We start from the raw sequence: 12989 nt of genomic DNA, 5'->3' as shown, positions 1-12989 counted from the left end.
TTATTGAGAGCTCGTGCCTAGTAGAAGGAGAGTCTCTATAAACTCATGCCTAGCCAAAGACGAGTTTTTGTAAACTCGTGTCTAACGATAAGCGAGTCGATTGCAAATTTGTGCCTAATAACAAGCAAGTTCAATTTAAATTCGTGCCTAAGGTACCAGTTTACCGAACCCGAAGTCTCGTGTTGAGATCGTGTGTGCGGAACAAGTTGTTTTGTTGATCCGCGCGTTGCCACCATGACTGGTGTAGTCGGCATAGAAGATGTTTGCTGAGATCGAAACTAGACTGCCGTGGTCTCACTGGTGTGATGAGTGCGAGCTCGTGATTGGCAAGTCGCCAAGAGTTGTGAGAACTGTGATCTAGTTGGCGCCAGTTGCAAAGAAGGTCTCATATTCTTCATCTTCTCCACTTCGCTTGTGTAAGAGAAGAGTGCTCGTATCTCGTCTGTGCGATGACAATATGAATTTGTTCATGCTGAGACAGGATACAAGAAAAGTTGTGACCTCCTGTATTTGCTCCACGTACAAAAGCACTTCATTCTACTATACAAAGAAAATTAAACTTAATTAATTTGATCTCGTATTGAAAATTGTGTGTCTTAAGACACAAGCAAGCATATAAATTATTAATATGGGAGATCAGGTTTAGTATCAACCTTACTAACAAAATATTAAGTGAAGATTTTGTTCTATCACAAAGTATAAAGCGGTGATATATGACGTAAACAATTAACTAAGTAGATGAGAAAACTTATCTCATCAGATTTATTTGTCTGTCATGGCAACAGCTACGAGGGCGATGAACATGATCTCAAGATGGGCGTTTTGAGGAGATCACGCCAACTGCTCCCCGCTTTTGCCGAGGTTACACCAAGAGCAGTCTTGAGATTACGACGAAGCAGTCTGAACGTAAAGCTCAAGCAGAGAAGTGAAGTCTCTGGATAGATGAGTTCTCTGCGATCTCTTTGATTTTTATTTATGACCAGATGCGAGATGGAAAGCTATGGATCGAGAAGAGTTGATCTCCAGTCCTCATCAGAGGTTTCTGCAATGTCGCAACGCTTTCATGGCTTCTGAAAAATCCGTAAAGCTGTTGCTGGATAAGGACAGTAACAGAAGAGACTTGTTCATCTTGGAGCAGTGGCTGAGAGAATACACAAGTACGTCATGGCTGATTCTATCATATTTATCTTCCTCAGCACGTTTAGCGAAAGAGATTAGAGATGGAGGCCCAAAACAGCTCGGCGTTGAATCCAAATGCGTAGCTTCGTTGTCGAGATTAAAAGAGACAGAACTTGTTACGGTGATCTTGTCGCAAGGAAGAGACAGAGCATCGTATCACAACAAAGCTCAAGCCGCAATCTTCAATGAGTTTACGACGAGAAGGTTTTGCCAATTAGGCAAGCTCGTCTCGAGATCTTCAGCGGAGAAGCAGGGCCTTGCCACCACTGAGCTCGCCTTGATGGAGAGAAGAAGCTGTCGACTTTGGAGCTCAATTCAGTAAAGAGTAAATCTTAGAAAAACATAGCTCAAGTCGTCAATAAGCTGTCGATCGCCGTTTCACCAGGCCTCCGTCACCGTTGGGCTGAGAGTCGCTCAAGGTCTGTATCCAGGTGATTCGATGTTGTTTAGCTCCCCAGCGAGGAACGGATGGAGGTTGAAGCTAGCACGAGCTAAGGAAGCAACCGGACCTCCATCGCAGCAATCAAATGCGAGAAAGTCTCCGGCTTGCAAGCTAGGGCTGATTTCTCCACGAGAGTGATGATTTGGAGCCGATGGCCATTGTTCATGTACGGCTCCGTCGTCGGGATCTCGCCAGAGTGAATGACGAGGACGAGGTGATTACGTCATCTCTTGGGTTTCACTTGGGCTTTCAAAACAACATTTTTTTTTGAGGCCCAAACAGCCTGGGTTGTTTTTGGTGAAGATCGAATGTAGAAACCGACCAGATAAAGGGTTTTCTCCCAAGTTCGATTTGATTTGATGATAGTTTTCCTTAGCCCCCTCCTTCTAGCGCCAATTGTTTGATCCAAAAATGGTGTTTATCTTTGTGATGTTTGTTGAAATCAATCAAATAAAGAATCTAAAGATAAAAGCTTAGATTCTTGAGGTTTAGGAGAAATCTTAAAAAAAATCAAATGAGAAATGAACATCAAAAGAGTTTATTGATTTAAGATTGTATTACATGTAGGATTACAAGTGTAAATAAATCTAATAATCCATAAACCCTTTGTAAGAAGTGTTCTAAGTCTAAAATGGAGAAGAAGAGATCTTTGATAAAGAGAGGTATTTCTCTATTTATACAAAGAATAAGCTAGGGCTTCATAGTAAAATGGGTCTAATTTATTGTCTAATGGGCCTTGAGGTAGGATGTAAATCCACCCCCAACATTCCTGAATTGTGTTGTTCCAGGTTTTAATGCAAAAGTTGTGGTACGATGCATAAACTCTTGGCTAGCAGCTAGTTGACATTCATATATTGTATAATCAGAAGCTGTTCCTAAATGGCAAGAAACTGGTAATCCTATCTGTCACAGTGTGGTTGATCATCAGCATAACTCTACACTTTTTCGCTTCGCATGCTGCCATTTTAGTTACTTAACAATTTTTTGTTCATTTGATTGGAATTCTTGGATTTCATATTGACTATCTTATGCTCAAAAGATTGGTCTTCAAAAGTTTCACAGGGCTATAAGAACTCTTTTTCAATCTCTCTTTCTGCGTTGTCTTCTTTATTTATAGATGTTTGAAGAAATCAATCACATGTTTACTTAGCTAAAGATGATAGTAGCTTGATTGTAAACATCCTCTTTTTTTTATTGAGTGTTAATAGACAGCTAGATTATTCCTAAATATTTGTGGTGTGCATACACGCAACATTATTGATTGTAAACATCCTCTTGCTTCTAAATGTTTGTGGTGTGCATATATGCAACATTCCTAAGATAGATAGTAAATAAAAATTCCTAAGATAGACAGTAAACGTAATTATTGATGAGTACGTCAGCAGATGTGGCAAGCGAAAGGAGAGTCAGCACAAAAAAAAGTAAATATTTAAATTTGATTTTACCTCTAAACTCCAATCGATTTTCAATAAAATCGATTTTAGTTTATAGAAAGCAATCCAAGTGTATGAACATTGGACCACCGCTACCTCAGGCAGTGTGAACTCGACTTTATCCAAACTTACTCCACTCAGAATCCCCAAGGCCGCTACACTCGTTTTGATGAGTGAAGAAACGATTATCTCAATCGTTTTCAATAAAAAAAAAAACTGATCTTGTTTTGGTACATTTCTTTCTTCATTTTTACTTTTAAGACAAACTATGTTTTTTTTTAATTTCCATTCAATATCTCTTCTCTCAATTGTTTTTTTTTTGCATATTCCCTCTAAAGAGAAAAGAAGAGTCACAGTGAAAAATTACTAGAATCTATACTATTAAAAGGGAATCAGTCTTTAAAAATCTACTTATAAAAGGTTATTGCACTCTTTCATTAGAATGTTATATTTTATATCACTTTAATTAATCAACTCCACATAATACATTTAATATTTGTGTCAAACTAAAAGATTCTGTGACCAGATTTTGTGCTTATTAACAGAAAATAATTATGATAGCATTTATTTTCAAATACCAAAAAAATAGTATTTACTATTTAGATATAGTTTTTATTGTCAGCTATGATGATCATTTATCTGACCCACATAAAGGATGATTTACAACATTTATTGATATATTATATGAACCAAATTTTTTTATACACAGAATGTAAAACTTTTATGTAAAACATAATGTATAGAAACATGACAATACTTTAAAATTTTTTAATTATATTCAAATTTTTGCGTATACCCAAAATATGTTTCTAAAAATCTAACATTTTATTTGAAATCTAAAACATTAACCAGAACCCGAACCTGAAACACAAAAGAATAACCGTGATACCAAAGACATATTCGAAACAGAAAAATATATTTAATATACACAAAACATTTTAGATACGCAAGATACCGGTTCAGATCTCTGTAGAATCCAAACCTAAACCGACACTGCGGGTCTGAAATATATCCAATAGATACTTTGCCGTAGACTTGGATCTGAACCGAACATGTCTATTCGGATCGGTTTTTATTCGAACCAGACAAAATGTTTGGACCTAAGAGAGAGTTACATAACAATATACATGCAAAATATTAAATAAATTAATTCATAAATCATATAACTTTTAAAAATTCTATGCTTTGATATAATTCAATATTGTAACATAATAACATACAACAATCATTAACATTATAAAACTTTTTATTGTAAAAAAACCCGCGCTTTTGAAGCGCGGGTCAAGATCTAGTATGTTGTTAAACTTTTACCTCCAAAAATGAAGTTGCATTGGTTTCAATTAGAGCGATCATGCTTCTGAAAAAAACAATTTATGATTGCTAAATTATTGAAACATGTATTCCATTACATTTCTCTGTTATCATAATTTCACATCATGTCATATTCAAGATTATTATCAGTAAGTAAGAAACCATCACACAAAAATCCTTGGTCACAACGGATCTCTCTACTTTTCATGCTTGAAGCAGAGAACTGCTATGTCATTCATGTCTCTGCTTGTGAGAAGCCTAATGAAATAGCTTTTAAGGATGAATTGAGGCAATCTGCTATGTCATACATATCTTGGCACCAAAACAGAAGCTATTACAACTCTTATAGTGAAAGCAAATTTAACTAAACAATCTGTGAAACTTGTGATATTGATTAAGTACCATTAGATGATCATGGATTGAAAGCAGTCAAGCAGTTTTCAGAATATGCACGACCAAACCCCACAATCTGGCCATTTGAAGCAGTTAGAGGCAACACGTCTTGAAACAAAACCCAATTGCAAAAGACTCATATTTTGCAATTGTGTATGTGGTTCCTTAGTTATGTTCATAGTTCAGTGACGAGAGACAGACAAAAAAAAGACTTAGTTTTCAGGTTTTTTATTTTATATATAAACAAGTATGATGGCTAATGGGAAAAATATGAAATGATCCAACATGTCTGATACTCTTTGTGAATTCTTGCCACTTGATTTATCCGTAAAAGATAAGAAAAGCATCATACAAAATTAAATAAAATGTTTCCAAACAAAATAACAACAAAAAGACATCATTAAGTCCTCAATATTTATATTAGCCAAACCAAATATCGTCCTAGCATCTCTCATAAGACTGTAGAGAAAAACATACAAAAGTCTGGAGAGTAGTAGCCGTTGGGTGTTTTAGAGATATATCAAGTTCTCAACATCATCAAACCCCGCAGCTTCACAAAACTTTGTAAGATGGCGGTTTGGTGTTTCTTTGATCTCAACTTTTCTCATATGATTCTTTTGTAGATCATAAAGAATAATGTAGAAACAAGCTGTATCCAAAGGTGCAAAGATAACTTCACCGTTTCTAGTTGTACCTACTACCCCTAGTTTAATCTTGTTGAATAAATCAACTTGAGAAGATTGAAACACCAAAGTCTTACACAACCACCGATGCTTCTCTGCATCTTCCATAACCCATAGTTTCATCATACCTTCGGTTTCAAGATCAATATAGTGTAAAATAGCTACCTTTTCACAACATTCTATAAGAGTCACTGTAATAGGACAAAAGTTATCTTCAGGTGCTTGTAGCATACTGATTTCTTCAGAACTAGTATCCAGACTCACAAGCAAATGATCAAGATCACGAATCCAAGCTAGGTAATACATATGGCCTTTGATAGTCAATTCTTGTGTTAAAGGAAAATGTGAAGATTGACATGGAATCTTTCTCCACCGACTTGATATATCTCCTCCGAGTAGAAATACCCATTGCTCGGACAAATACGTTATGGACTCTCCAACTTTGTTACTGGTTGTTGCAACTGTGCAAACCACTTTGTATCTGTCCTGAACAGGATCGTACCCGATATGGTACTTGATATTCTTATTCACGTGATCTCCAGCAATGATGCTAGATTCTTCTATCTTGGGTAGCACGACAAGTTGCCTAGTCGTAGTGTTATATATTTGGGCACTTGCTTCATCTACAATGCACATCAAGCCGCGAAAAACGTGAGTGATGTAGCCTCTCATTGCTCGCTTGGTTAAATCTTGGTGGGCGTCAAAGGAAGATATAGTAATATCCGAGTCAGAACTAGGAGATACTGATATTAACATACACTTGAGGTGGCTGTTGTCAAGAAAGCTCAAACCGATATATAGACGAGGTGCGGGTGATGAAACCGTTTGGTAACGGTTGGTGAAATATTGGGAACAAATTAGAGATGACCAGACGTTCGATACCGATTTGAACCTCATAAGAGATTTGGGAGGAAGTCTCGTGAGAATCTCAATCACTAGATCAAAAGGTATCACCGGCGAAGCTTCATGGCTCTTGCACACGTTGCTTCCTCTTAGTCCCTTCGATATACTCTCCATTCTTCTTCTCTACCGGCGGAAGATGAGGACCGCTAGGTCAAAGTGTGAAGATAAGAACACTTGTTGATCAAGCAAATGAAGATCAAAAGTAATCCAAGGCTTAACTCAAGTTAGTATGGTGAGTTGAAGATGGGTTAAGTTACTTTTGGGACCACAAGGAGGAGCCTCTCCATTTTGTCCTCTTGTGCATTAGGTTTGAAGGTGTCTCCACTATAAAGGGAGGCTGAGAACGTGAGAGAGAGATTGAGCCACACAAAGAGCTTAGAAGGGTGAGAGAAACATGTGAGCTTAAGCCTAGCTTTGGGTTTTCTCATTAGAGCATAGTAAGATACATTAGAGTGAGTTCATGAGTGATATGATGAGTGAATCACTTGTATCTTTGTAACTATGTTATACCTTCTAGTGGATTCCGAGCTGTAGTCTCGGGGAGATGTAGTGACCCTCGTTAACGGGCGCGAACTCCTTAAATTGTGTGTGTGCTCCCATCTTCTCCTTCTCTCTATTCTCTTCTTCATACTCTCTACAACTCTGTTTTATGCAGTCTCTATTTTGGACTTCCAGCAACTTCTATCTTGGTTTGTTGTGGGTTTATGCTGAGACAAAGTGATGTCTTTAAGCCTCTGAATCCTAACAAAGTGGTATCAGAGCCTTGGTTCTGTGTTTTATGGTTCTCAAGTCAAGAATCATGTTTTTTGTCAAGAAGAGAAGTGGAAGCTTTGACGGTTATGGAAGCTGTGTTTTATGGAAGGAGAAACTCATGGGTTATGAGGAGATTCTAAGCATGAGTGAAGCTTTGGAGATCACTGAGATTTCAAGAGAGAAAGTCTCAGATCCAGAAGAAAGAGAGAAAGAAGATTCAGATCTAAAGGAGAGAAGATCTAGAGAAAGGAGGAGAGTGAAGAAAAGTGAGAAAGGTTGGATCTTTGGAAAGTTGGAGCAGCAAGGCTCCTTTTCCTGTTAAGAAGCCACGTCCTTTTCTTGGAGAGCTGGTTTTGTAGAGACAAGTGATGTCTCAGGAGGAACAACAAAGCAGTAGCTCTTGGTAAATGATGCTAAAGAGAGGAATAAGCCATAAGACTCTTTCTTGGTGAAGCATCATGGTATTTCTCAGGTTTTGAGGAAGGTATGGAGACTTGAATGTCTCAGGCTGAAAGACAAGCTGTCTATTGGTGAACAGCACGTGAGAGGAAGGAGTTATAAGGCTCATTCTGGTGTACATGAAAGCATCTCATTCACACATCTTGAAGAACAAGAAGAACCAAAGAAGTTGCAGATTTTTTTGTTGAAAATGCAGTTTTCTGTTTCAGAAACAGAGACAGTTTTGGTAAGAGGTTATCTCTACTCAATCAAGGATCCAGTTAGATCTTAGGTGGAGTAACATAAGGTTCTTGAGAAGCTCAAGTGGTTATAAAACCGGTTTAGCTCAGGTTATGGTGTGAAGATGAGATGTGAAGAAGTTGTATCTTAAGGAGTAATTCATGGTGAAAGTGTGAATCAGTTGAGGTGATTTCAGGGGCTATGAAATCAAGAGGCCTCTAAGATACATGAAGCTGCAACATTGAGAGAAGGATGACAGAATACTCACAAGCTGGAGTGTTGCAAGCAGAAGAAAATTATCAGAGATAGAAGCAAGAAGCACATGATACAAGAAGAGAGTTCTTGGTCAATGCTGAAGAAACTAATGGAAGATTGGTATAAGCTGAAGGTATTTCAGAGATATCAGCTGGTTTTGGGGTTATGAAAGGATGAGTACACGTTCTGTTACTCAATGGTTTATATCAAAACCGAACATCAACTTCAAGACTCTAGTTTTCTGAGACTTATAAAGTCTGGTTCCGCTGCAGTCACAAGGCATTTGTGATGCTCTGTGTTGAAGTTTCAAGTTTGCTCAAGTTCTGCATAGCTACTGGGATTGGAAGCTTGTTCGAACACAATGATTTTGTACTGGTTTTGCATGGGATTGGCCAAGATACAGTGATGGTTTTCTGGGTAATCTTTGGTTAAATCAGTTTGTGGAAGTCAGCTACAATTGGTGTTTGAGTTTTTTCCAGCCTGGAAACTCAGAAGTTCAAGGACGTCTAAAACCTGGACTTGATGAGTGTTTTATGGATGTTCTGAGTATCAGTAATGGTATTCTCGGTTGTCTACAAGGAGTTGCAGAAGGTTATGGAGCAATGTTTTCGGTTTGATCAAAACAGAATCATTTATGGAAATTTCAGTGGCTTTTGAGTTTTGGATGGGGTTTCTTGCTGCAGGTTTTATCTCAGGGTGTTAGCTATCAGTTCCTGGTAATATGACAGTCTTCAGTTGGTGTGTCATTACAGAACATGAAGCTACATGATTGCTATTTTCAGAGGGAATGCAATGATGGTTATGCTCTTGTTGCGGTCTGGAAATGTTCTGTTAGACAGAAGGTGTAACACTCAGTTTCATTGCTATTTTCAGAGGGATGCAATGAAGGTTAAGCTCTTGTGAGCTTGAGTGTATACAGAGGATTGTTCGAGTTCTTGTTTCAAGTAGTGTAAGCTCTTGACAAGATGGAAATAGCGAAGATTCATGTTTCTTTAGAAGATTTGTGTTTGGTGTAACACATGGAGTTTTCTGCTGGATTGAATCTTGGTGAAATAAGGAGTACTTGTCTCTGGTGGAGCATTGTTTTCTCAGAAGGTTATCTTGTATTTGAATAAGTTCTTCAGAGATTGAAGAAGATTCCGGTGGTCTAGAAGCTGAAGGCATTGGAGACATCATGATTCATGAGGATTGTCTTTGAATGCATTTTTTATGCAACATTGTATACTAAAATCTGGTATCGAAAGTCTTCCTAGCTAGAGGAGTTAGGTGGCGTGTCCTGTTTATCAACAGCGGTACAAGACAAGCAAGTATGGTTGTATTTTTTGGCGACAAGAGAGTACAAGATTTCTGATTTGTGAGATAGGAGCATGGTCTGTTGATGTATCAGCCTAAGTTGTAACATCATCACAACATGAAGAATGCTTTAAGAGACAGTGCTGCTGGTAAAGAGAAGTTCTTTATGGTTTTCTGGTTGCAAATGGATCAGTTGGGATGGCTGCAAGAAGAAAGAAAATGTGTCACAGGTTTTGGCACACTTTCTCAAGCAAGAAGTCATGATGACTCAATCTGATACATAAGAACGTGGAGGTGGATCAAAGATACATGGAAGAGTGGTTCTAACTCTGATTGTGAAGCTGAGCTTATAGAGACAGAGTATGTCCAAGTGGTTATAGTTTCAGGTGGAGTATTATTGCTACAAGAAAAGCAATGCATATCTGAAATGATTTTTTTTTATTCCTGGTGGAGCTATATTTGGAGGTTTTCTCAAGTGTTTAGCTGAAGAGAAAAGAGTTAGAGGGATGTGTAACTCACTGTTGTATCAGATTTATTGAAGTTCTGTATGCAAAGAAGAAAGCAAATGAAGAACAGATGGTGTATCAACAAGTATTCAACTCAAGAAAGGTTATAATCTGATGGTAACAGGTTGTTTTCAGATTTGTTATGAAGCTGGGTGTTGATCAGGATAATCAGAAACGAGTTGCAGGCTTAGAGAAACAGAGTTGCAGGTTTCTACAAGTGGGTTGTAGGTTTCTGAAAGTCTTTTCAGAGAGAAGACACAAAGCTGTGGGTTTTGAGATGAAGCAATTGAAGTGGTTTTTTCAGTGAGTTCTATAAAGAAGAAACTGAAGTAAACAAGTGCAGGAGATGCATGGTTATGTGTCAAGGATGCTCACTTCAAGGATGTGAAGGTGATGTGTATCAAGTCTGATGGACAACTCATCTCAAATGGAGTGTCAGAACCTGAAAAAGAAGTCCTAAAAGGATGAAGAATGCAGAGATCAAGCTGCATTAGAAAGACAACAACTCAGGAGCGTGAAGTTGTCTTAGTTGCATCCTGAGGAGTCTACATAAGTGTCTACTCATGGGAAGTCAGTTGCAGGCCAGTAAAGTGACGGATATTCAGGAAGAAGAATGCTGGTTCAAGGCTGTGAACTGGATGATGCAAGGGCCAAATTTGTTTTTTGGTGGAAGCTGCATACAAGAAGTATTGCAGGTTGTTCTTACAGCTTGAAAGAGACATCAAGGTTCTAGAATTGATGTATAAGCTGTGGTATGGACGTGTCTCAGGGATGTCACAAGAAGTTGTTGATAAGAGACATATTCAAGGTTGCTAGTAGTGGGTTATCAAGCTGCTAGTGTGGTCTGTTTTAACAAGATGGTGGAGCAGGGGTTCTGTTCTGGAATTGCTTGGTTAAACAGGTTAAAGATGTGAATCTCAGATAGTATAAGCTATCAGTGAGATTGACTACAAGTTGAGTCAAGAAGCTTCAAGCTAGAAGCTAAGATGATTCTGGTTTTCTGCATTTGATTTAAATGAATTCAAAGGGTTTTGATCTCAATGCGCATGAGAAAATCCTAGAAGCTAGCAAATGAATCAAAGCTTTGCAGAGGTGGTGTTGGTATTTTCTCAGTCACTGAAGTATACTTATGGTTTGGACAGAAGCCATGGAAGTTATTGTGTGATTTGAGAAGTCATAAGTGATAAAGCTTATGGAGTTTTCTGTTGGAGTAACAAGCTGGACGTTTTCTAAGCTTGGTACTGGAGTTTATTGAGCTTTATATCAGATATTCAGGTGCTGCAGGTGCTAGGAAAAGTCACTGATGAGTTGAGCTTAATACAGATTTGTGTTAGAGCTGGTTTTCACAACTCAAGTGACATGAAGATGTTCTGATGGCTCAGGTTCGGCAAGGTGAATTTTCACAGCTGATGTGCATTGAACAAGATGTTGAATGCTGCAAGGATCAAGCAGGTTTATGGTCTTTAAAGCTGCTAAGGATCAAGGATGAGTAGTGATACTCAGAAGCCGAGACTGGAATCCAAGAAGCTAGAAGAAGAAACTCTCTCTCTCAAGTATGTGCAAGTTGTTTGGGTTGATCAACATGTTCTTAGGTGGAGATTTGTGAAGATAAGAACACTTGTTGATCAAGCAAATGAAGATCAAAAGTAATCCAAGGCTTAACTCAAGTTAGTATGGTGAGTTGAAGATGGGTTAAGTTACTTTTGGGACCACAAGGAGGAGCCTCTCCATTTTGTCCTCTTGTGCATTAGGTTTGAAGGTGTCTCCACTATAAAGGGAGGCTGAGAACGTGAGAGAGAGATTGAGCCACACAAAGAGCTTAGAAGGGTGAGAGAAACATGTGAGCTTAAGCCTAGCTTTGGGTTTTCTCATTAGAGCATAGTAAGATACATTAGAGTGAGTTCATGAGTGATATGATGAGTGAATCACTTGTATCTTTGTAACTATGTTATACCTTCTAGTGGATTCCGAGCTGTAGTCTCGGGGAGATGTAGTGACCCTCGTTAACGGGCGCGAACTCCTTAAATTGTGTGTGTGCTCCCATCTTCTCCTTCTCTCTATTCTCTTCTTCATACTCTCTACAACTCTGTTTTATGCAGTCTCTATTTTGGACTTCCAGCAACTTCTATCTTGGTTTGTTGTGGGTTTATGCTGAGACAAAGTGATGTCTTTAAGCCTCTGAATCCTAACACAAAGATTGATTTAGTGATGATGCCAAAAACGTTGGGGCACAAATCTAACCCTATAATCCGATTCTTTGGAGGTGTTATTGGTTTATATATTTTGATTGATTTAGAAATTCATATAGTATTTATAAATCCAAGTAAAATATACAAATCCGGAAGTTTTTACTCGGATTTGGATCTTTGTATTTTTTAACTAAAAAATCTAAACAAATTCATTCAAATCCATTATAAAATCAAATATATTAGTAAATCTGTACGATTGAATAACACTTGATTTGATATTAAATTTATGAATCATTAAACCAATAATATATGATTTTAATACAGATTTAAAAATCACAGAACCAATAACACTAGATTTAATTCGGATTTTCAAATCCATTAAAATACAACAACCAATAATCTCTACTTAATCACATGATAAATAAATAAATAAGTTTTCATATATTTTTCCTTTTTGATATTTTAACAAATTGCATATCCTTTTTTCCTCTTACCAAATATCTCTACAAACTTTTTATTTCTGTACTGTAAATTTTTATATTTGGTTGAACATTTTTCTTTTATTAGTACTAGGTAATGTTTTTTGAGGACAAAGACCATTATATTACTCATACTTATCGTGGTCTGGATAATTGGAACGGAATTGAATAACTAACAAAAAAATGTTCTTATGAAAGAATGTTGCTGTACTAACTAAATGATCTGCAGTTCCAATTCGGTCCCTTGTGTGGTTTTTTATAGTTGTACAAGATGATAATCATGCGCCTGTGCTGTATGATTTTTTTTCCAACAAACAAATATCCCCTATATATTATTTGAGAAGCATTGCAACATTTTTTTGTAGCCACGTGTCATCACTAGAATGATTCTTAAAATCTTTAGAGAAATAGGTTGGTCCATCTAAATATATAATAAGCTTTTTATTAAACCCCAATAAATACATTATTAATGTGCTTCATTATTTCCTTAAA

At 37.4% G+C, this 12989-nt stretch overlaps 1 protein-coding gene across 1 annotated transcript; it reads right to left on the bottom strand.

Moving 5' to 3' along the window:
• Positions 1-2143: 2143 nt before the first annotated feature.
• LOC103834138 (F-box/kelch-repeat protein At4g19930) lies at positions 2144-12989 on the bottom strand. The gene is made up of 2 exons (XM_009110198.3): positions 12025-12989; positions 2144-6500 (listed from the first exon to the last, which is right to left on the bottom strand). The coding sequence occupies exon 2, from the start codon at positions 6456-6458 to the stop codon at positions 5268-5270; it is 1191 nt and encodes a 396-aa protein (XP_009108446.1). The 5' UTR covers positions 6459-6500; positions 12025-12989; the 3' UTR covers positions 2144-5267.

Source organism: Brassica rapa, chromosome A08 (genome assembly GCF_000309985.2).
Source record: "Brassica rapa cultivar Chiifu-401-42 chromosome A08, CAAS_Brap_v3.01, whole genome shotgun sequence".
Taxonomy (NCBI): domain Eukaryota; kingdom Viridiplantae; phylum Streptophyta; class Magnoliopsida; order Brassicales; family Brassicaceae; genus Brassica; species Brassica rapa.
This window is presented reverse-complemented; position numbering and strand designations above follow the sequence as displayed.

Coding starts and splice junctions, on each gene's coding strand:
- LOC103834138 (XM_009110198.3), bottom strand. CDS start 6,458: ATGGAGAGTATATCGAAGGGACTAAGAGGAAGCAACGTGTGCAAGAGC.